Source organism: Magnolia sinica, chromosome 14, assembly GCF_029962835.1.
Source record: "Magnolia sinica isolate HGM2019 chromosome 14, MsV1, whole genome shotgun sequence".
Lineage (NCBI taxonomy): Eukaryota > Viridiplantae > Streptophyta > Magnoliopsida > Magnoliales > Magnoliaceae > Magnolia > Magnolia sinica.
Window position 1 is genome coordinate 56,628,050 of NC_080586.1, and position 23,902 is coordinate 56,651,951.

The following is a 23,902-nucleotide window of genomic DNA, read 5'->3' on the forward strand; positions in this document are numbered from 1 at the left end:
ATAAAACTCGCAAGAAGATAACACAGCAGAGAGAGAGAGAGAGAGAGAGAGAGAGAGAGAGAGAGAGAGAGAGTATTCTCTTTAAACTGCAGATTAATTCATGTATTCTTAATAAATAAGTTGCAATTCCAACTCATGAATAATTAATTATTTTACTTAAAAAAAAAACATTTTCTATTCTCTTTAAACTGCAGATTAATTCATGTATTCTTAATAAATAAGTTGCAATTCCAACTCATGAATAATTAATTATTTTACTTAAAAAAAAAACATTTTCTAAAAAAATATGGGTACCATTAATAGTAAAATCAGAATGTAGCATGGGCCTTCAATCAAAAGCCCACGAAGAGCTCTATACAGATTAACGCAGAAAATTCCATCGCTCTCATGGGAATTGGCTCTCTAACTTATTTTAATGCATGTAAACCTGAATATGCAAATGCATACATGGGTGCACACAGGCATATAACCAGATGAAAACAAGTGTAAAAAGAACACGAAAGGATTAACAAACACCCAAAAATCTTGCATATGACAAGCACTCGATTTCTGTAGTTGTGATACACGTGTGCGATACACCCCATTTCTCTCAAGCCCTATTGCAAGACTTTTACATCTGTTTGGTGTGAGTTTGGAGGTGCACCTCATCAAAGATGGGACTCAATAGATGAATGGTCTAGATCTCATACATGTTTGCCATGAACAAGGAGATGGGGCTCTTGATAACTGACCTAGTTAGTGATAAGACCCAATCCTTTCTCCCATTGATATCAGAACATCCATGAAGCTTATGAAACATACTAGCAGATCTACAATAGAACATCCCTTCTTACAAACCATTCAAGCCTATAAATTAAAAAGTTTCCCCTAGTGTTCCGAAATGCTCCAAGGCGTTAGCTCTTGGAGATGCCTCCAATCAAAACAAATGATGCCGAATGGTCAAGGTAGCACTCTTCATTCACAAGACTCTTTTAGGAGTCTTTGTCCTCATATTGCTTGCAGTGATTAGTTGATAGTTGGAGTGATGCATTTCGCTCATCTTCCCAAACCTTTTCTCATAAAAGTCCCACAACTCTAACCTGATATCAAGAGACGATGGAGCAAATAAGGAAAATCTAATTTAATTTGGAAAATGCATCAAACTTCATCGATAATCATAAAACTGGGGAGAGGGGGCTGCCTATTGCGTACCAATATGCCAAGAACTGAAACGGTGCATACTTCCCATAGATCTCTTCAACGTATCGGTGAACATTTTGGATGGTGCATTCACTTCTTGCATGAAACTGCAAAAAGAAAATTACAAAACCATCAACACATCAAAAATGGGAAACCTCATGTGAGAAAGGAAACTGATATTGAACTTGTTTTAAATGCCGAATGGTTTCAGCATCGGCCGGAATACTCTGGTAAAATCCCATGCACATCAGCACATTCGCACATGTAAAACGACCAAAGCCCTGTATACCCAGCAATTGCTGGGCCAATTCATCATAGTCAGAGATTTTTGCCCTATCTTCAAGTTGTGGTATCTGAAGCCTATGTTCAACAATACTTCTGGCGAGTTCCAGTATTCGTTTTGCTCTGTATCCAAGTTTGCAACGCTTTGCCAAATAATTTTCATCGATGTTTGCTAGTTCTTCGGGGCTAGGAAAATCTCCAATTCTATAGGTGAAGCTTGATGTCCTCCCTCCTTGAGACTGAGGATCCAAGATTGAACAATCATGTGTAGCACTATCAATTGAGAGCTGCGAAGAATTGCACATGTTATATGAATCTTCTTCTACAGAGGTGTGAATGCTTGGGCTTGCTTTATTCGTTGATGTGGACGAGTGGGAGCAGTTGATACTGGAGTTCATTTCTATCTCAAAATTACCGTCATTCTTCACAAACTTTTTTATTAAACTAGTGACAGTCTTGCTCCGCTTTCCACGCTTTCTCTTAGACTCTCTTGGCGCAGGAGTCTTTGGGGAGAGAGCATCTGCTTTCAAAAATGTTTCGTTTAGATAGGCAGCTTCAGCAGTTGACCATCCGAGAGGGGCACCCTTCAGTTCGAATTGTAGTTCACACAATGCTCTGGCCATTGACAAAGTCCTTGACCACCTAAACAAATGGAGTTAATTGTTGATTTATGGCATGAAATTCTATATCCATAAGAAGAATAACGAAAGGAAATGGCATGATGAAAACTCCTTAATGCTTTAATCGCTAGAATATAAGGATGATTGCCAGCTTATCTACTTCATTATAGAAACCAAAACCGTTAACGACGGTTTATCTAACCTTCCAATTTCAAATTGTATACTATAGACATGATTCCATGATGGACTAGGTGAGATCAGCTCTAAGACATGTAAAAAAAGATATCATGTCATGCTGAATCCTTGATGGAAAGGGACTGATGCATGAACTAAGCAACATGTGAGATCAAATAACTGAATTAAGATATTTAACAAAAAAACATAAAAGTCGCTATATTCATCACAAATATCATGAAAATCAAAAGAAAATCATACATAATCCTGACCTAAGCTACAAACATCGTAACACAAGATCATTAAATAAAAAGAAACTAGGATCTAATGGATGTAAGGACATCCAATTAGCATAGGGTATAGTCTATTTCAAAATAGGAAACCTAATACAACTTAGGGTGAAAATTAGGGTTTGGGTAATTTGGGAAAGTAGGAAAACTGGAAATTTAGGTTTAGGGTTAGAGTTTGGATTGTGCATGGGTATGGGAAAGTTGGGTTTGGGAGAAGAAGATTTGGGATGGAAGAATTAAGAATCTAAAGAAAATACCTGGATGAGGAAGAAAAGAGAAGATGGTGTGGGGATATATAGAGACCTCGCACCTCCGTTGATGGAGATTAGCCTCACACCACTCTTCTTCCAAATCGCACGAAGTATCTTCAAATCGCATGAAGATGGGAGAAGAAAGTAAGAGCTTTTCTCTCTTCTTTTTTTAAATCACGAAATTCAATGAGGGAGAGGTCACGCGCCCTCCTCTTTTAATAAATCTAAGAAGTTTCAAAAATTACAAAAATCGCCATCTTGTGAACTTTAACGAAAATAGCCATAGTCTAAATAAAATCAACTAAAACACTCATAATGTGTCCGAATATAAAATAATCAAAAAATAAATCCTAAAATATGATAAAGTTTAAAACTGATGTAGACGATTAACGATCAATGGCCCGATCATATGATCCATGCGATCCAATGGCTCGATCGTCGCATCCCTCCGATCCAACGATTTGGATCACTCCATAAAGTAGCCCATGTGCATCTTCCCTGTGTGGGGTCTTCCAGATGCTTGCACATGCATATGGGGTCTTTAGCACGATCACGGGTACTCGCCTAGCCACGGGGAAATCGACGTGGCCTGCCTCCTCTAATACGTACGTAAGGGTGTACGTGACGTGATGTCCTCATCAATTATATTGGAAAAACTTTATGGGATTCACTACAGACTTTTCAAGGGAGAAGAACTAAAAAAAGGTTATACTCCCTATAGCTGAAATCTGCATGGGTGGAATGGATGAACTCATGACAGCAAGCATATAACATGAGTGTTCAAAGGAGAGTAGACATTGAAGAACATATTCATTCAAGGCCTTTGAATTAAAGCACTTAGGTTGGCAAACCATCCAAATACAAGGGAGAGATTCAAGATAACACACACACACACACACACACACACACACACACACAAGGAAAACCATGGGGCTATAGGGTGTTTGAAGTTGACTAAAATGCAACATCACCATCATCATCATCTAAGCCTTATCCCAACTAATTGGGGTCAGCTATATGAATATTGTTCCGCCATTCCACTCTATTAAGGGCCAGAACTACAAATAGACCAGAGGTTATCATGTCTTTTCTTACTACCTCCACCCACATCCTTTTGGGCCTTCCCCATGCTGATGCAAGACCGATGCATGAACTAAGTAACATGTGAGATCAAATAACCGAATTAAGATATTTAACAAAAAAACACAAACGTCAATATATTCATCACAAATATCATGAAAATCAAAAGAAAATCATGCGTAATCCTAGCCTAAGCTACGAACATCGTAATATAAGATCATTAAATAAAACGAAATTACGATCTAATGGATGTAGGGACATCCAATTAGCATAGGATATAGTCTATTTTAAAATAGGAAACCTAATACAACCTAGGGTGCAAATTAGGGTTTTGGTAATTTGGAAAAGTAGGAAATTTAGGTTTAGGGTCAGGGTTTTGGTGATGAAAGAAATGGGTTTTTATATAATGATGGTGGGAAACCAAAAGGGGCAGGTAGGTTTCACACGTGTGGCTGTATAGTCACACGTGTGGCATGGGAGGATGGGTTTAGGTCGGTTAGGGTTTGGATTGTGGATGGGTATGGGTATGGAGAAGTTGGGTTTGGGAGAAGATGAAAATTTGGGATGGGAGAATTAAGAATCTTAATAAAATACTTGGATGGGGAAGAAAAGAAAAGATGGTGTGGGGATAGATTAAGACCTTGCACCTCCATTGATGAAGATTAGCCTCACACCAATCTTCCTTCCAAATCGCATGGAATTATCTTCAAATCACATGAAGGGGAAAAGAAAGTAAGAGCTTTTCTCTTTTTTTTTTTATCACAAAATTCAAATGAGGGAGAGGTTACATGCCCTCCTCTTTTTATAGATACAAGAAGTTTCAAAAATTACAAAAATTTCCGTCTTGTGAGCTTTAATGAAAATAGCACTAGTCTAAATAAAATCAAATAAAACACCCATAATGTGTCCAAATATAAAATAATCAAAAACTAAATCCTAAAATATGATAAAGTCTAAAACTGATGTGGATGATCAACGATCAATGACTCGATCATGTGATTCATGCGATTCAATGGCTCGATCGTCATGTCCCTCCAATCCAACGGTCTAGATCACTCCATAAAGCAGCCCATGCGTATCTTCCCAGTGTGGGGTCCTCCAGATGCTCACACATGCACATGGGGTCTTCAACACAATCATGGGTACTCGCCTAGCCACAGGGAAAGTGGTGCGGCCTGCCTCCTCTGATACATACACAAGGGTGTACGTGACGTGATGTCCACATCAACTCTCCTCGACTGAGAAGAGTTCGCCTCTGACGGACTAAAACTCCTGTAGCGCTCCAAAATATTTGGATCTAAACGTTGTAGCTCGTCCTCTGTAATCCACGTACTGTCGGAGATCGGCCTGTGCTTCCACTTGATAAGGAATTTCTAAAATCCTCATGTTGAGTGGAAACTGCTTGTGTATCTAGTATGTCTTCTATCTGTTCGCTTCGAGTAGGTAAGGTAAAGGTGGTAATGGCTCTGATGATTGGTCAGGTAAGAGATATGGATTTAAGACTAGGTCACGGTCTGTGGGAGGGTCTGTGGATGGATCAATAAGTGAAGTGGTAGAACCCTTGTATTGTACTAGATCTTCCACATTAAAAGTAGAACTAATTCCCATGGTAGGTGAAAGGTCTACTACATACACATTAGGACCCAGTTTCTACATTATTTTGTATGGTCCTGCGCTACATGCTTGTAACTTTTTAATGGCCCCATGTCGGAACTGCTTAGGCCTCATGCGAACCATGACATAATCTCCTACTTGGAATTCATGAAACCTGCGATGAGAATCAGCAAACGCTTTGTATTTTTCATTACTTACGTTAATTCGCTTCCTGAACTCACTATGCAACTCATGTATACGATGTGCAAACTCATGTGCGGACTCAGATGGCCTATGGGACAGACATAGGTATGAGATCTACAGGTTTCCTAGGTTTGTAGCCATGCACAATCTCAAATGGACTCATGCCTATGGACCTATTGATGGAACTATTGTATTGTAACTCGACTATAGGCAAAACGGTATCCCAAGTTCGGATGTGATCACCCACAAGACATTTAAGTAAATTTCCAAAACTCCTATTGACAACTTCAGTTTGACCGTCTGTTTAAGGGTGATAGGTAGATGAAAATTGAAGCCTTGTCCCCATCATGTGCCATAGTGTCTTCCAAAAATAGCTCATAAAGTGCACATCACGATCAGACACTATGGTCTTAGGTAGACCATATAAACGCACTACCTCCCCAAAGAAAAGCTTAGCCACATTGGAGGCATTTGACGTTTTTGAGCACGGAATGAAATGGGCCATTTTGGAAAAACGGTCCACAACCATGAATACAGAATCGTGTTTCTTGATAGATTTCGATAAGCCCAACATGAAATCCATATGCTAATATCCTGCCATGGAGCATGGGGTATTGGCAAAGGCATATACGATCATGTATTTTGCTTCCATCTTGGCTACATCTCGCTTGAGACTTAGCTAATAAAATCTATCATCCACAAGGGCAATGGTCTTGTCCCTCCCCAAATGACCAGCTACCCCTCCTGCATGAAGTTCCCAAACTAGGAAATCATGGAGGGAGGTACGAGGAATGCAGAGTCTATTGCCGTCAACAGGAACTCATCGATGATGACAAACCCACGATTATCGATCGACTGATCATCTCGTAGTGACGCATACAAATCTCCAAAATATGGGCATGTAGGATACTCCTCTCTCAGTCGATCAAACCTAGTCACTTCCACTCTCATACTTTGGAAAAGCATCACCTGACGACTAAGGGCATCAACGGGTTTGTTCTTGACCCCAACCTTATGTTTAAGAATGTAAGAGTATTCCTAGAGAAATTGGACCCATTTAGCATGCCTAGGGTGTAGTTTCTTCTGGGAACCGAGGTAACATGAGGCCTCGTGATCAGAGAACAAGACAAATTCTTGCGGTGATAAATGATGCCACCAATGGCGCAAGGATTGGACGACCGCATAGAACTCTTTGTCATAGGCGGAATATCGTTGCTTTGCCTCATTCAACTTCTCACTAAAATAAACAACAGGGTGCCCTTCCTGACTGAGCACACCACCTATACCTACCCCAGATGCGTCACATGCGACCCCAACGACTTTAGAAAAGTCTGGAAGGCACATGACGGGGGCTTCGCTCATCTTGCCCTTAATCTCCTTAAAAGCTTTGGAGGCAGCTTTACTCCATAAAAACTCCCCTTTCTTGATGCAATCCGTGATGGGAACCATAATGGAGCTAAATCCTCTAATGAACCGCCTATAAAAAGTTGCCAAGCCATGAAAGCTTCGCACCTCATGAATATTGCGCAGTTCAAGCCATTCAACTATGGCACGGACTTTCTCGAGGTCCACTCTCATGCCCTCAGATGATACGATGAACCCTAAGAAGATAACGCTCTTTGACATAAATGTATACTTCTTAAGGTTAGCGTATAGCTTTTCAGTTCTGAGGACCCCGTAAACTTGCCTTAGATGATGGAGGTGTTGTTCCTTTGATGTGCTATAGACAAGAATGTCATCAAAATACACCACAAGGAACTTACCCATAAAGGGTCTCAACACCCGGGTCATCACTCTCATAAACGTGCTCGAGGCATTAGTCAAGCCAAAGGGCATGACTAGTCATTCGTATAGCCCGTCTTTCGTCTTGAAAGTTGTCTTCCACTCATCTCCTGGGCGTATACATACTTAGTGATACCCGCTCTTGAGGTCAATCTTCGAAAAGATTGTGGCACCCGCCATTATGTCTAACATATCATCAAGACGCGACATGGGAAAGCGGTACTTGACCGTGATTTTATTGATGGCTCGACTGTCCACATACATGCGCCACGTACCATCTTTCTTGGGCGTGAGAAGCATTAGCATGACACATGGAATCATACTCTCCTGAATGAAACCCTTTCTGAGGAGCTCATCTACTTGCCTCTTCAACTTTGCATGTTCCATAGGGTTCATTTGATAATGAAGAAAGTTTTGTTGAGTCGACACAGGGACAAGAACAATGGCATGTTGGATGTCCCTCATGGGTGGAAGCTCATCTGGAAATACATTGTGAAACTCATCCACAATTGGCTTCACCTCAGGGGGTCCCTTTACACTAACCTCGGGTGTAATTTCTCTCGCCACTAAGGCGTACACCATTAAATCCACCGTAGTCTCTCTCTCAAACTCCTTGGCGTTGATCACATGGAGAGACTTAGGTTGGGATTTCCTCATATCCCTTACCCAACTTCCCCTCAGTTTTCTCCTCCGCATTGCTTTTTGGTGGGAGAGGAACTAGAGGTATCCTTTTGCCTTGATTTATGAATGAACATACATTTGAGCGGCCTTATATCGTCACATCGTGGTCAAATAGCCAAGGCCGTCCTAAAATGATGTGTCCAACGTTCCTAGTTAAAACATCGCACCACAGCGAATCTGAATAGGATTCAAAATTAACAAGCACGAGACATCGCTGGGTAACAGGTATGGAAGATGCATCCACCCATGACACTCTATAGGGCTGAGGGTGCGGCTCAAGTTTCAACCCCAAACGGGATAAAGTGCTACTGGAGACTACATTGGTACAACTGCTACTATCGACAATCACCTTGAAACTCTCTCCACATTTTTCATAGGTGTAAAATATCGTAGTTCGACGCCAATCATCATTCTCCGTAGCATTAGTCAAGACACACCTGATTACTACAAGTGGTGTGGTCTCATCTCCTACTTCTTCATCACTAGCACCATTGATGTTAGGCTGATAAAATTCTTCTTCAAGATCGCCCTGTTCATCTCCTTCTTTCTCACCATCATCAATTACCAAGGTTTTGTCCCTCTCTTTTGATGGACATTGATGCGCATAGTGACCAATCCCATGGAAATTAAAGCATTGCGTTTTCTCACCTCCCCTAGAGCTAGCACTCGTTATCCCCTTTCCTTTGACATATCTAGCGTTAGGTTGAGACCTAATTTGGGGCATAGACTGATTCCCCGTGTAAGGCTCCCTGAGAGTAAGTCTTGACACTTGGATCCCAAGAGTCATAACGCTTACTAACTGGTGCCTTGAGGTAGTGTTCAATGACTTGCACCACTTGGTACGTGTGCTCTAATGTACCAACATCACGAGAATAAAGTTCTCGTTGGATCTCAAATCGGAGGCCCATCCTGAATCTAGACAATGTAACCATTAGGTCCTCCTCAATGTCACATTGCATCGTGTATTCCTCAGACTTAGCGATGTAATCTGGAACGGTCATAGATCCCTAGCATAAAGCTTGCCACTGGTTTAGGAGCCTCTGACAATAAGAAAGAGGGAGATACTTTTCTTAAAGGACTACTTTCATCTTGGCCTAATGCACAACTGTGGGCTCTCATTTCCTTTCAATTTTACGCTCTATGTTGGCCCAAAAAAGTTTGGCTTAGCCCACCAACTTCATCTTGGCAAATTTCACTCGAGGGGCATCAGACATATCATACCACTCAAAATAGTGGTCAATGTCTACCAACTAATTAAGGAATGCTTTGGGGTCCAAGCAACTATCAAAACTGGGGGCATCAACTTTCACACATTTCATGACTTCTGCATTTGGATCATAACGCTCATAACACTCCTCACGTGGTGGTGGCACATGTGCTCGACCATGGCCAACGCCTTGGCCACGATCATGCTCCCACCTATCAACTTAATTTCCAGCCTGAGATTAAACATCATCCCCAGTGTTAAGGTTTTCCTGTAAGGAGGCCTCAAGTTGATTGACGCGCACATTGGTTGTGGTTAATTGAGTGGCAGTGGTTCTATTGTGGGTTCAATGGTCATCAGACGGTTATTGATAATATTAAGGGCATCGACAATCTGCTCTGGATTCATATTGGGATGTAAACCAAAACCACGTCCTGAACAAGTGGGCATACACAAGGAAACTCTAAAAGGAAACCCTAGATGTGACACAAAAATCCTCTATGGCCTGGATCTATATGGGGACTCAACAAAACCTAGAAAAAGAGCTGACTAGCTCAATGAAATATGTCCCCTTTGCAGAGCCGGTCACGCAGGTTGAGCTTCGCGGTCAACTCGCCGGGGGTGTAGGAGGTGACGCGCCGCTGCCCGGGGTTTAGGGCGGAGCGCCTGAAACCTAAACGATTTTTAAAATTTAGGTAAAGGGTTTTTATAGAAAAATTTCACCACAAAGACGGATTGACAATAGATTGACCTACACTAAAAATGGACTTTGATGCCAAATTTAATGCAGTACCGATGTATGAACTAAGTAACATGTGAGATCAGATAACCGAATTAAGATATTTAACAAAAAAACACAAACGTCACTATATTCATCACAAATATCATGAAAATCAAAAGAAAATCATGCGTAATCCTGACCTAAGCTACGAACATCGTAACATAAGATCATTAAATAAAACGAAACTAGGATCTAATGGATGTAGGGACATCCAATTAGCATAGGATATAGTCTATTTCAAAATAGGAAACCTAATACAACCTAGGGTGAAAATTAGGGTTTTGGTAATTTGGGAAAGTAGGAAATTTAGGTTTAGGGTTAGGGTTTCGGTGATGGAAGAAAGGGGTTTTGATATAATGATGGTGGAAAACCAAAATGGGCAGGTGGGTTTCACACATGTGGCATCGAAGGATGGGTTTAGTTCGGTTAGGTTTTGGATTGTGGATGGGTATGGAAAAGTTGGGTTTGGTAGAAAACGAAGATTTGAGATGGGAGAATTAAGAATCTGAAGAAAATACTTGGATGGGGGAGAAAAGAGAAGATGGTGTGGGGATAGATGGAGATCTCGTACCTCTGTTGATGAAGATTAGCCTTGCACCAATCTTCCTTCCAAATCGCATGGAAGTATCTTCAAATTGCATGAAGATGAGACAAGAAAGCGAGAGCTTTTCTCTTTTTTATCACGAAATTCAAATGAGGGAGAGGTCACATGCTCTCCTCTTTTTATAGATCCAAGAAGTTTAAAAAATTACAAAAATCCCCGTCTTGTGAGCTTTAACGAAAATAACCCTAGTCTAAATAAAATCAACTAAAACACCCATAATGTGTCCAAATATAAAATAATCAAAAACTAAATCCTAAAATATGATAAAGTCTAAAACTGATGTGGACGATCAACAATCAATGGCCGGATCATGTGATTCATGCGATCCAATGGCTCAATCATCGCATCCCTCCGATCCAACGATCTAGATCACTTCATAAAGCAACCCATGCGCATCTTCCCAGTGTGGGTCTTCCAGATGCTCGCACATGCACATGGGGTCTTAAGCATGATCACGGGTACTCGCCTAGCCACAGGGAAAGTGGTGCGGCCCGCCGCCTCCTCAGATACGTACGTAAGGGTGTACGTGACGTGATGTCCTCATCACATGCCCTTTTAGAGCCTTCAACTTGTACTAACTCACTCCTAACTGGTGCAAATCTTAGTTGCATGTGACCAAACCATCTAAATTTACTTTGCCTCATCTTATTACCTGTTGGTGCTACTCATGAGTTCCTTCAAATGCATTCATTTATAATTATACCCTTCCTCGTCCTGTCACTCATCTATCTCTACATCCTTATTTTAGCTACTTATCCTATGAACATATTGTTCCATAACTACCCAACATTTTGTCCCATAAAGCATGGCTGGTTTTACGGCTACCCTATAAATTTTCCCTTTCAGTTTGAGTGCTATGTAATGATCACATGAAACTCCATAGGCAAATCTCCATTTCTTCCACCTAGCTTGAAAACTATGGGCAACATCCTTCTCAATTTCTCCACTCTCATGAATTATCGACCAAAGATATCGAAAGTGGTCATTTTGGAAAACTTCTTGGTCAGCAATCTTAACTAATTCATCATTTTCGTTCATATTGTAATTAAAATTGCAATTCCATATACTCTGTTTTTGTTGACTAATTTTAAATCCTTTAGATTATAAAGCACAACTCCATAAATCTAGCTTTTTGTTTACGCCCTCCCTCGTCTTGTCAGTCAAAACTATGTCATCTGCAAACAATATATACCACAAGATCTCTTTCGGCAAATGCCTCGTTAACTCATCCATAACCAGTGCAAAATAGTAAGGGCTGAATGCCAACGCTTGGTGCAAGCCTATAATAATTGGAACTCACTTGTCTTTCCACTAGTGGTCCACATGTTTGTTACTGCTCCCTTGTACATATCCTTAATCATGTCAATATATTCTCTTGAAAATCCTTTATTTCCCAACACCCACCGGATTAACTCTCTAAGGACCCTGTCATAAGCTTTCTATGTCAATAAGGACCATGTGGAGATCCTTTATCCTCACCCTATATTTCTCCATCAACTGAAATGCAACATCTTGCAGTAACTCACATCTGTAGATGCTTCTACTTCTACCTTCATGATGTTGACAATGAGAGTGCCATTCTAGTGTAGTTTGATTTTCCTTGAAATGGAATCAGAAATTTCATCAATCAGGTCAACATCCATATTTGCTAGAATGTCAGGATAGAGGTTGATCATAATTTAAAGCCTGTTAGTTAGAAGTGGGTAAGACATTGATAGTATGAGCAATCTATGAATAGCTAGAAATTATGTGTGCATCTTACAAGTGTCAACCTTTCAAAGTTTGGTTTACATTATCAGGAATAGCACAGCCATGGTTGGATATGAAGGTGAAATTCAATCAAGTAAACAAGATTCTTACACTTCAAATAGTTATCTGCAGAAAACTCCCGTGAATGGGCAACATATGTTTTTCATAATCAACTTCAGCGAGTGAATGAATGAGCATGTTGGTACCTAATAACTATTTTCAAAATCAGCATCATCAATTTTGGTTAGGAGACCAATGAATTGAAGTAGCCAACAGCAAGCTGCTCAGAAATTACAGATCAGCCATATAGGGTATAGCTGTAGATAAGTAAGGTAGTACACAATGGTGGAAATAAGTAGATTTGAGGTGGGAAAATGTATGATTTGTGGGTTCAAACCTTGACTTGAATATTCAATATCTAAAGATGATGGAAAATTGACATTATTTGTGACTAACCCTAAACCGAATGGTCAATATTTCAAGACAAATTCACTAGCCTTTTTCAGATATTCCAGTAAGTGCAAAGGGAAAGGAAAAACTGTCTTAGCAATGCAATGAACTCACAAATCCTATTTTCAACATGAAGAGCCAAATCTCTTATGTGTTGAACTAACCTTTAAGAGCAACATATTCCTTATCGGTAACAGTGACAGTTGATATGGAGGCATAATGGCCATTACACCCCGCGTAACAGTTTTTTTTTTTTGTCCAAAGAGTTCTTGAAAAATATCCAGAAAATCGCAAATATTGTAAATATTCCAAATATTTTTTAACATGTTTATGGTAGTGTAATGGTCCACTCGATGGTGAGAGTGTTGTATCGGGCTATCTAATATGATCTGATAAACTTATCAACCTGACAAGTTTAGATTGATCTCAAATTGGCCCACAATTCAAGCAAGTTATAACAGCCATCACAATAAGGCACATCCCTAAGTACTTGCCATTATTCCCCCAAAGAACTTTCAAGAAAAAATTGAAATTAAATTCGGATGAATAGTGTTGCAGATTTAGGGGGCCATTCAAATGCCCCCAAATTGTCCCAAAATTCATGTAAGCTATGGCATTTGACATATCCATATGGCATTCATCCCACTAATGCACATCCATAGCCATTTGACAACACTCATCCCAAGCTTTTATTATATTAAAAAAAATAAAAATCAGATGAATAGTGTTGTTGATTTGAGGGGCCACACGAATGCCCCCAAATCGGCCTGATATTCATGCAAGCTATGGCACCCATTCCACTAATACATACTCCTAACTGTTTGACATCATTTCTCCCAAAAAATTTTAATAAAAGATTGAAATTAAATTTGGATGATTAGTGTCGTTGATTTGGGGGACCACTTGATGCCCCAAATCAACTTCAAAGTTATGTAATTTATCGGCATTTATCCCACTAATGTAATTGGCCTTAGATCAATGGACATTTATTGGACTGTGAAGAATGAAAAATATTCAATGGTCCTATTTCAAAAAACAAGTATCAGTAAATCAACGGTTAAAATCGTTCAAACAATTTGATTTTTGGATTATGACTTAGCAACAACGGGTCCCATGATTTAATTGATTAATTTTGAATTAATATATGCCATGTGTATAATGTTTTTTTTTTCCAGTGCAGATTAGGTGAGGTAGGGGTAATATTGTAATAGCTTAGTGGGTGAGGCCCCCACCATGAGGCCCACCTTGATGTATGTGTTGTATATCCATGCTCTCCATTTGTTTTGCCAGCTCATTTTAGGGCACAGTCCAAAAAATGAAGCAAATGGAAATCTCAGGTGGACCACACCGTAAGGAAAAAATTGGTCATTGAGCGCCACCATTAAAAGCATCCTAGGTCCAATGTAATGTTTATTTGCCATCCAACCTGTTGATAAGGTCACATAGACCTGGATGAAAGGGAAAACACAAACAGCAGCTTGATCCAAAACTTTGTGGCCCCTAAGAAGTTTTTAATGGTGGAAGCCCAATCCTTACTTTTTAATGGTGGAACTTTGCACCCACTAACTTGTAACCGTCTGCCAATGTAGCATGCGATGTCACTGGACATGCCTTTTCACATAACAATTATCATAATGTCCCCATTGGAAAAGGAAATTATTCCAACAATAAAAAATTGTCACCGCATGGCAAGACATAACTACCACCCATATCCCAGTTAGCCCAACTGTTGGAACAACTGCTTGTCTAAAAGACACATTAGGATAAATATCATGTTAAAAGGCATTTCAATGACATGGAAAATAGCATGGTATTCAAAAATAGTTATGTAATGGACACAAGGGCCGTTACGTGATGGAAATGGTCTAGGCCATTACATGTTATGGGTCGTAAGTCGTAACGGCTAGTTTTAAAGAAATCAGACAATAACAGCTATTACAGTATAAGCTCCCTTTTGGGGGTTATTTTCCAAATTTTCATAATTTTTCTTCCACTTTTTGATATTTTGCTTATTGGGACTTTTTTAAACCCATTTTCAACTAAATTTGAGCAATCTTTAAAGATTAAAACACAATATTTAAGCTGTTTTCAAATAATCAAAGATCTAGGGCCAAATTTGAAGTTATGGATTAGTGGGATGCGTTCCACTGATTGCACAAATTTCGGGCCATTTTAGGGCATTCTAGTGGTTCTAAATCAACCCAATATTATTCATCCAATTTAATTTTTAATTTTTTTCTTCAAATTTCTTAAGGAAATTTGTGTCAAATGGTTAGGGATATGCATTAGTGGGATAAGTTCCACAGATTGCTTTAATTTTGAGTGTTTTGGAGTCATTCAAGTGGGTCTTAAATCGACCCGGCAGTATTTATCCAAATTTATTTTTTTATTTTTTCCTCAAATTTCTTGAGAGAAATGGTATAAAATAGTTATATAAATATAAAACATATAATTGTCTCATCGTTAGATTCATGCTCGCATAATCATATTTATATTGAACAATTGATATTAGATACGTGGAAAATTAAATATAGGAATGTGAAGTGAAGATAATGAAGGTCATGGCCTTGAGCAAATTAAGGTGAACAATGGTGTTGATCCCCTCCAAAAGCTCGAACTGATAAATCATGGCGAATCAATCCCTTTAACTCATAGCTTAGGCCCCACATCCCATGGGTTAGGACCTCGGCCGAATCCCCCTCGTGGGCCCCCCTTCACATGGGTTCCGCTCACACAAGCCACCCTCTTCACAGGCACAGGCCGCCCACCCCGAGTGTGCCCCTGCATCCCACAGGCCACCCCACTCGAGCCCGATGTGAAAGTGACCCTGCGATATTTCCACCCAGCTAAATATATCGGTGAATTAATTCCCGATGCTGGAGAATTTTTTGGACATCTCCATGGTGGTTCATCTCTTTCGCTACAAACATATTCACAATGTCTCAAGCAAGAGCACTTTCATCTCCTCAAGGTTCCTAGCTACCTTCTTATTACATATTTGTATTTTGTCAACACACAGAAGCTTCTTACAAAAATCTATTATGTAACCACCCCTCACCACCCCCCCACCCCCCGGGTGTGCCCCTGCATCCCACAAACCACCCCACTCGAGCCCGGTGTGAAAATGCCTTGGCATTATTTTGTCTCCAGGATATTTCCACCCACTTGAATACTTCGGTGAATTAATTCCTGATGCTGGAGATTTTTTTGGACATCTCCATGGTGGTTCATCTCTTCCGCTGCAAACATATTCACAATGTCTCAAGCAAGAGCGCTTCCATCTCCTCAAGGTTCCTAGCAACCTTCTTATTACATATTTGTATTTTGTCAACACACAGACCACCCCACTTGAGCCCGGTGTGAAAATGCCCCTGCATTATTTTGTCTCCAGGATATTTCCACCCACCTGAATACATCGGTGAATTAATTCCTGATGCTGGAGATTTTTTTGGACATCTCCATGGTGGTTCATCTCTTCCGCTGCAAACATATTCACAATGTCTCAAGCAAGAGCGCTTTCGTCTCCTCAAGGTTCCTAGCAACCTTCTTATTACATATTTGTATTTTGTCAACACACGGACCACCCCGCTCGAGCCCAGTGTGGAAATGCCTCTGCATTATTTTGTCTCCAGGATATTTCCACCCACTTGAATACATCGGTGAATTAATTCCTGATGCTGGAGAATTTCTTTGACTTCTCCATAGTGGTTCATCTCATCTGCTGCAAACATATTCACAATGTCTCAAGCAAGAGCACTTTCGTCTCCTCAAGGTTCCTAGCAACCTTCTTATTACATATTTGTATTTTGTCAACACACAGAAGCTTCTTACAGAAATCTACTATGTATAACCCACCATTCATCTCTTTATGAGGGATTGTTCAGCCTAATATCATCCCTTCTTGAAAGATCATCAGCCCATACAAACTAAAAAGCAACAATAAAAACCAGCAGCCTTACAAATAAATCCATTCAACAAGGACAAAGATCCAATTAAGTTTTCCTATGAGGAAAGAGAATCCACAATCCAAATTCTTATGCAACAGCCTGATGTGCCTACAGATGGGATGAAAGAAGACCAACAACAAATTACTCTTATACTACAATTCTTTGATCCAGCTAGGGAAATCAGCACCAAGTTCATTCCCTACATTATAACAACATCGATATTTCTTCTCTGAACAAAACTCTTGATGAATTCTTCACAATTTAACCTTGTTTGTCCTCAACTCCTTTGTAGCTGACTGGATGTCACTTTCTTTGCTTATCATACGTATAGAGGGAGATTGATTCTCACCACTGCGTTAGCTTGCCTTTGTTGCCAGATCCTCAAAAGCTGAGAAAGTAGACAATAGCACTTCTGTAGGGTCCTCGAAAGACAACCCAACTACTTACCAATCTATACAACAATCGAAGACAAATTCTTCACCATCAACAATTCTTTTCTGAATATGGAGTTCGGACTTCAATAGGAGAACCACCAAATCTTCTCAAGGCTTCTGCAGAATTCTGTGGATTTTTATTTTTTATTATTATTTTTTTTTTTTGTAGAGGCACTGCACTTGACTAGCTATTGTCAAGATTGAGGCTCTTCGTCTAGGGTTATTTGTGCTATTTTCCATGACTCTAGAGACGATCAAATTGTGATCAAGGGGGACTCCATCGACGTGATACTACTTTATTTTTACTATGCTAACGATACAGCGTGAGCAAAATACCTTTATCTATTATAGGTTTCAAAATATAATAAATTAAAAGAAAATTGTTTATTTTATTTTATTTTTTTTGGTAGTTAAGCTAGGCTCGAACTCAAGACCTAGTTGCTGAAGCAAAGACCAGCTACCATCGAGCTACAACTCCCAACTGTCAATTAAAATTCCCCTCCAATATGAGACGTTAGTAAGTTTTCCAAAACAATGAATGAACCCCAATGATTCTTGAATGTTTGGTGATTTTATTAGTAAATTTTGTTTGATTTACAATTGTAAGGCTTCACGGTAAGGACACTGTTTCATAATCAATCTGAAACTCTCAATTCTTAGAAATGGAGTTACCATTCTATTGCATGCATGCCATCAGTGGACAACTAAAAAATGTGAGACTTCATTATGGCCTCGAAATGTTAATTTAAATATGAACTCGGAGCTTTGCTAAGGCTGCACTTTCAATAAAGCTCAATGTACACACCACATATGTCCCAGCATGGCACAATAGGTCCAACACCCAATCCATCCATCAGAACGGCATTGCCAGTTTGATTCCCTAGCTCAAGAATCAGGTTGATTCACTGGCCATGTTTGTCAAATATTGCAAAACAAATGTACAGCTCTGAAAAAACTTGGCTGAACTTTTCTAACCCATCCACTGGTTTCCACATGTTGAGTGGACCACATTTATTTTTGGGAAAACATGTAGAAGGTTGGACCAACCTGATGAATCGATTGGATCTCGCACCTTTGTGCCATGCTAACACATGTCGTGTACATGAGCTTTATTGCACATGTGTGCGATTAGCAGATGTTTGAAACTTGAATGTTCGGAGGTCACATATACTTTTCTCCCAAATATTAATACTACCAGAACTGAGTGTACATATCCTAATTTAAGCAATGAAGGGAAGTAAAGAATCAAAAGACTTACTGGCAGTTGCAGAGAAGAATGCACTTGGCCATATCCTCAAACAGTGTCAAGGACCGGAAAACTCGGCCAAAACCTCTCTCTTTGGCCACATCATGGATCTTATGAAACTCAGTGATCTTCCTATCTTCTTCTTTGGATATCCGCAGCATTCGAGCAACCTGAGCCTAGAAACAACCATACTGATTCTTTAACATGGGTGAACAGTAAAATGGACTACCCTACGGTAACAGTTAATCACCATTTTTTACAGTCACGGTGCCTCATCCACCAAAGCTGTGGCAAACATATGCAAAGATATGGTCTGCCCAAATCATGGGCCCCATTTTGATTGGAGCAGAGAATTCACACTGATTGAACAATTTTAACCATTTGAAGTCTGCTCATTAAATTCGGACACCTTATCTTATATTTAATATAACTGTCAATGGGCTGGGCAGGACCAAGATTAATTCTGCCAAATCCCAGCCCAAAATCCTCTAGGTTAGCCTAAGCCCAGCCTATGTCCAAAAAGAAATACAAAGTGCTGCCCATGCCCAGCCCATCTGGCAGTTTATGTCAGCCCGACCAGGCTCATGACCACTTGCACATGTCAAATGTATAAAACTAAAATGGAGACACTAAAATTCAAGTAGATATCCCAAGTTATTTCAGTCCAGGTAAAATGAAAAAAAAAACAAAAACAAAAACAAAAACAAAAACAAAACAAAAAACAATTCCAATTCAAGTCAATCATGCATCTTATATCACCCATATATATATATATATATATATATATATATATATATATGACCAAAAAGGCCAAAATCTCATTTCAAGAGCCTTGGTCGAGCGCTTCCAACAGGCTCTATGGATGTATCTCTCTTTTCTATTCTTTTTTAAAGCAATAATCAATTTTATTGAAAAAAAAAAAAGGCCGAAGCTAAAGAAAAATAAAAAAACAAAAGACCAAAGAAACTGATCAGAGACTAAAATATTAGCTGCTTGCGCCCATTCCATAACATTCAACTTCGCCCTGTTGAAAACCACCGAAAGACGACCCCTTCAATTTCTCAAACAACAATTGTTTGTATCCAACCAAATGCACCATAACCCCATAAGTAGACTCAGATGCCAAATCTGCTTCCCAGCTTTACCTTTGCCTCTTCCATGCCAAGCTAAGAAAAACTTATTAATTGAAGTTGGAACAACCCCATGCAACACCAAACAAATCGAAGAAACCATCCCAAAGTTTTGAAGCAAAAGGACAATGGATAAAGAGATGGTCGACCAAGTCCACATCTTGAAAGCATAATAAACACACATTTGGAATACTCATGTGATGCTTGCGCAAATTATCCATCACAAGAATCTTAAGCAAAAGCTGCCACTTTTAAAGGAGCACCGTAGCACCAAACATGGATTGTATGACACTCACTTTGCTCACTATACCCGCTATCAATCATCACATAAAAAGATTTTGCTGAGAATTTTCCAGACTGTCATTTAGCCACACCATAGAATCTGATTCTGAAAAAGACGGATGACAATTTGAAAGCAAATCTAACAAGTTGACCAAATCTTCCACCTGTTCATCTTCCAAGTTTCTTCTACTAGGCAGCGCCCAAATAATTTCCTCACCGAATAGAGAAGCAACAATCAACCGAGATATTTGGCTCTAATGAAATATTTGCTAATCGAGGGAACAAAACATTTGGCTTTTGATTCCCAAACCACAAATCCTCCCAAAATCAAATTTTCTTTCCGTCACCTAAAGAGAGACCCACCCCCTCCCAAACTTTCAAAGAATTTACTGATTTCCATAGAAATGAGGCCCTATAAAACAAAGAAGATTTGGTCACTGCCCCCCTTCCTCCACCCAATAATTTCTACCCATGAACTCTCTCCAAAAACTACCCACCCCATGTTGTATGCAACTATCTCACACATTCATCTTAAATGAACGGTTGAAATGAGCTCAGGGCCTGGGTCGGGGGTAGCCCAAGGTCTTCCTAAAATAGTTTAGGCTTTTCCCAAGCACATCCCATGGGCTTAAAAAGTGCACCCAAACCCGATCTAAAAGCCCACAGGCCGGCCTGGCCCTTTGACAACCCTAATTTTTAAATGTTCATTTTATAGCTAACTATTACACAATTGGGATAGTTCATTCAATGTAACTTTTAGGCAGTGGGCCCTACATTTGGACAGTCTGGATTGATTTGCATGATGAGGCATTATAGCTTAAAAGGTGGTAGTAAGCTGGCATAGTGTGTGCGTGTGAATGAAAGGAAGAAGATCAACATCTTCTTCTAGTTGATACTTGATAATCCTTGAATCCACAAGGAGAGAATCTCCAAGTGCCTGTTTGGTTTCAAGGAAAATTGTTTGAGGAAAATGTTGTTTTTCAGGAAATGTTATTTCTAAAAACCATTTCCCTTGATTGGTCTTCAACAAGATTTTCACACATGGAGTGCTTTAAGACGGATGGCTACACATGTGGTACATCCGTGGGATGCTTGAATATGGGGGTGGCACATTGAGGCATTTGGCACATTAACACACTTCACAATGGGTGGTTATACATGTTCACCTGTGGCACATTGGCATGTGCCCTAAGATGGATTGTGACACATGTGGGGCACTTGAATGGGCATTTGCATAGTAGGGCAATTGAAGGTGGTTTGTCGTACATGTTGCATATACGCACATTGGACATGTCATGTATGTGAATTGCTTAAAGATGGACAACAACCACATGACACATATGGCTCAATAGCACATCTGGCACATGTTGTTCATGTCATATTGAAACGTGAGTCACTAAAAGTGAGGCGACGGCACATGTTGAACATGTGGCACGTTAAGATGGATGGTGGTACATGCTACACATGTGGCACATTGGCACATATGAGGCACTTGAAAATAGACAGTTGGACATGTTGGGCACTTAACAAATGGGCAGCGGCACATGTAAACAACTTTCCCTGGACTCCTAATCCGATTCAACTAAACAACTTTCCCAAAACATTAAAGCTTCCTAAAATAATGAATTTACTAAATAATAAAAGACGACGACTAATTATACCTGTTGATGCAAGAATCTGGACCGCCCTCTTCAGACTTCTGAGCACCTGCACAAGAGAGGAACAAAGGAGACCCTAGCTAGAGCAAGGGACCCTCAAGTCAGGCTAAGAATCTGGGTCTGGTCGTGTTGAAGGGTTTAGGGCGAGAGATTCTGCGTACCCTTTGAGTGTGGGTAGATCTTTTATTTATAGTGTATGTAGGACGGAGTAGTCCGCAATCTTAGGCACGACCTTAGCCGCTAGGCAAGATGTACACGAGTAGTGAATGTGGGCAGTTACCCTAGAATCATGCAGTGGACGATTACGCAGAGGTGATGGATGCCGACAGTTACCTTGGGGTCACGCATACCTGAGGTGAGTTGACACTGCTCTAATCAAAGTGTCATAGGTCGGCACGAAGTTTCATAGATTGGCACGGTCTGAACCTCTTATTTCGTCCAAGGTGTACTCATATATGAGTGATCCGAGGAGGCTATCAGGACTCATGAAGAAGTTAAAGGCTATAGAAGTTGGACATCACAAAGATCTGAACTGAATCTTCGTTTATTCGCGTCAAAGCCAAGCTGAACTAATCAATTGATTGGGGACGGGCCAAGCTAGACCAATCGGTTAACCAACTGGGAATTGTTATGGGGGGCTCGGAAGTTCTTCATTGGTCGTCTGAGCTATCGGTTTTTCGGAGCTGAGGGTTGGGCATATCTTCTCGTCGATCCCATCTATTCTTAATAAGCTCTTCCTTAACTTCACCAAGCCGATTAATCCCTTGGGGTTGTTCTAACCAGGGTACTTCAAGACAGTCCTTATGAGGTACATAGATGGAAGCTCAGGGATGTGCACTGCTGAAGACTGTGCTTGGGGATGCAAACTCTAGCTTCTCTGGTTGAGGTGGCGCAGGAGTGTATGCTCATCGGCCTGAGCTGACCTTGAGGCGGTCGGACCATATTTCCCCATAACAATACCCATACTCTGTAAACAACTCTTAAATTACCAAAACAAAGACTGGACCACTATTGGACTCTTAAAACCCTGACAATAACCACACACACACACACACACACACACGCACACACACACAAAAACTCCTTAAAAATATTAAGTTTTAACTTGGGACTCAGATTTGACTCCTTAAACTATTGAATATTGCTAATCTAATTGGGACCAATGAAACCACGGTTGTTTGGTCAGGACGTAGAGTTCATTGATTGCTTTCCAACGACATAATCTATGCTTGAAACAGATAACCGGTCACAAAGTTATGGCCGTCGGGAGCTACAATGCGCATTTAGGCCGTTTTTGCCCAATCAAGGCCCTTCTGGCCTGAATTCACGTGATCTTGGCACTCCATTGAATCATCCACGACCCATCCTACATCATACGCAATCACCATGATCTTGTTCTTGACTTGAAAAGAAACAGAAGATCCTACAAAGCTTTGTAGGTTAAGCTTATTCTACAATGTGATGTGTGAGATGACACTTATGTTTCCAAGACATCCAAGGCGTCCATCATGTGAGCCCCATCACATTATCCTTGGCGCCTAAAAATCAGGCCAATCCAAAACTCAGCTGGGCAACACCACAGGGAACGGTTGGGATGAGAACATGCACAATTAGCAACCTTCAAAAAAGAAGAAGAAGCCTCGGATCGGCCTGAATTTTCAGACCCAATAAGAACGTGAGGGGACGCACATGCTGGACGGATTGGATGACATATACACATCGCGGTGGGCCCCACACATCGCTTCGTAGGCTAAGCTTCAACAAAGCCTTGTAGATGATCCGACCTCAGAAAGAAATGGAAGGAGAGATGGGTTTTGAGTCTTTTTTACTTTGATGGTGTCCTGGTCTTCAAGAGAGAGGGAACGTAGGCCCAAAACCCAGATATGGAGAGATGAAGAGGGAGCGTGTTGGGATATGCGGACGGTGACGGTTGTGGTGGCATCGGCCAGTCGCAATGGGCGTTGAAGGGTCTTTGATGATGAGACCCACAGGTTGGGGGCCATCATGAATAGACCATGGCTGCAAACGGTTTTCTCAAGTTCAAAGATCGGTGTTGAGTATCCAATTGGCAGTGTAATCATACACCTGTTCTCTTCAACCTCTGATACCTTCACACTCTCCGGAGCCGTTTCCATGACCGGAAACGAAAACGACAACAGGGAGTTACTTGATGCTCAGGTGGAATATACACTTCAAATTAAAGAAAAATTTACAAACAACTACCCAATTAATATGAAATTAACATTCCGATACCTTTTAGAAATATTTCTAAACAGCTGCC

General features: G+C 40.4%; 1 protein-coding gene across 2 annotated transcripts; it reads right to left on the bottom strand.

The window, feature by feature from the left end:
• Window positions 1–486: 486 nt before the first annotated feature.
• LOC131225773 (uncharacterized) lies at window positions 487–23,866 on the bottom strand. Of its 2 annotated transcripts, none has more exons than XM_058221366.1 (5): window positions 23,451–23,864; window positions 18,564–18,727; window positions 1,365–2,103; window positions 1,192–1,286; window positions 487–1,079 (listed from the first exon to the last, which is right to left on the bottom strand). In XM_058221366.1, exons 1-5 carry the CDS (start codon window positions 23,754–23,756, stop codon window positions 959–961), a joined length of 1,425 nt encoding a protein of 474 aa, XP_058077349.1. In that variant the 5' UTR covers window positions 23,757–23,864; the 3' UTR covers window positions 487–958. The 2 variants fall into 2 exon arrangements, 1 of the variants encoding a protein (XP_058077349.1); XR_009161517.1 differs by having other exon boundaries at window positions 941–1,079; window positions 1,469–2,103; window positions 23,451–23,866.
• Window positions 23,867–23,902: the final 36 nt, after the last annotated feature.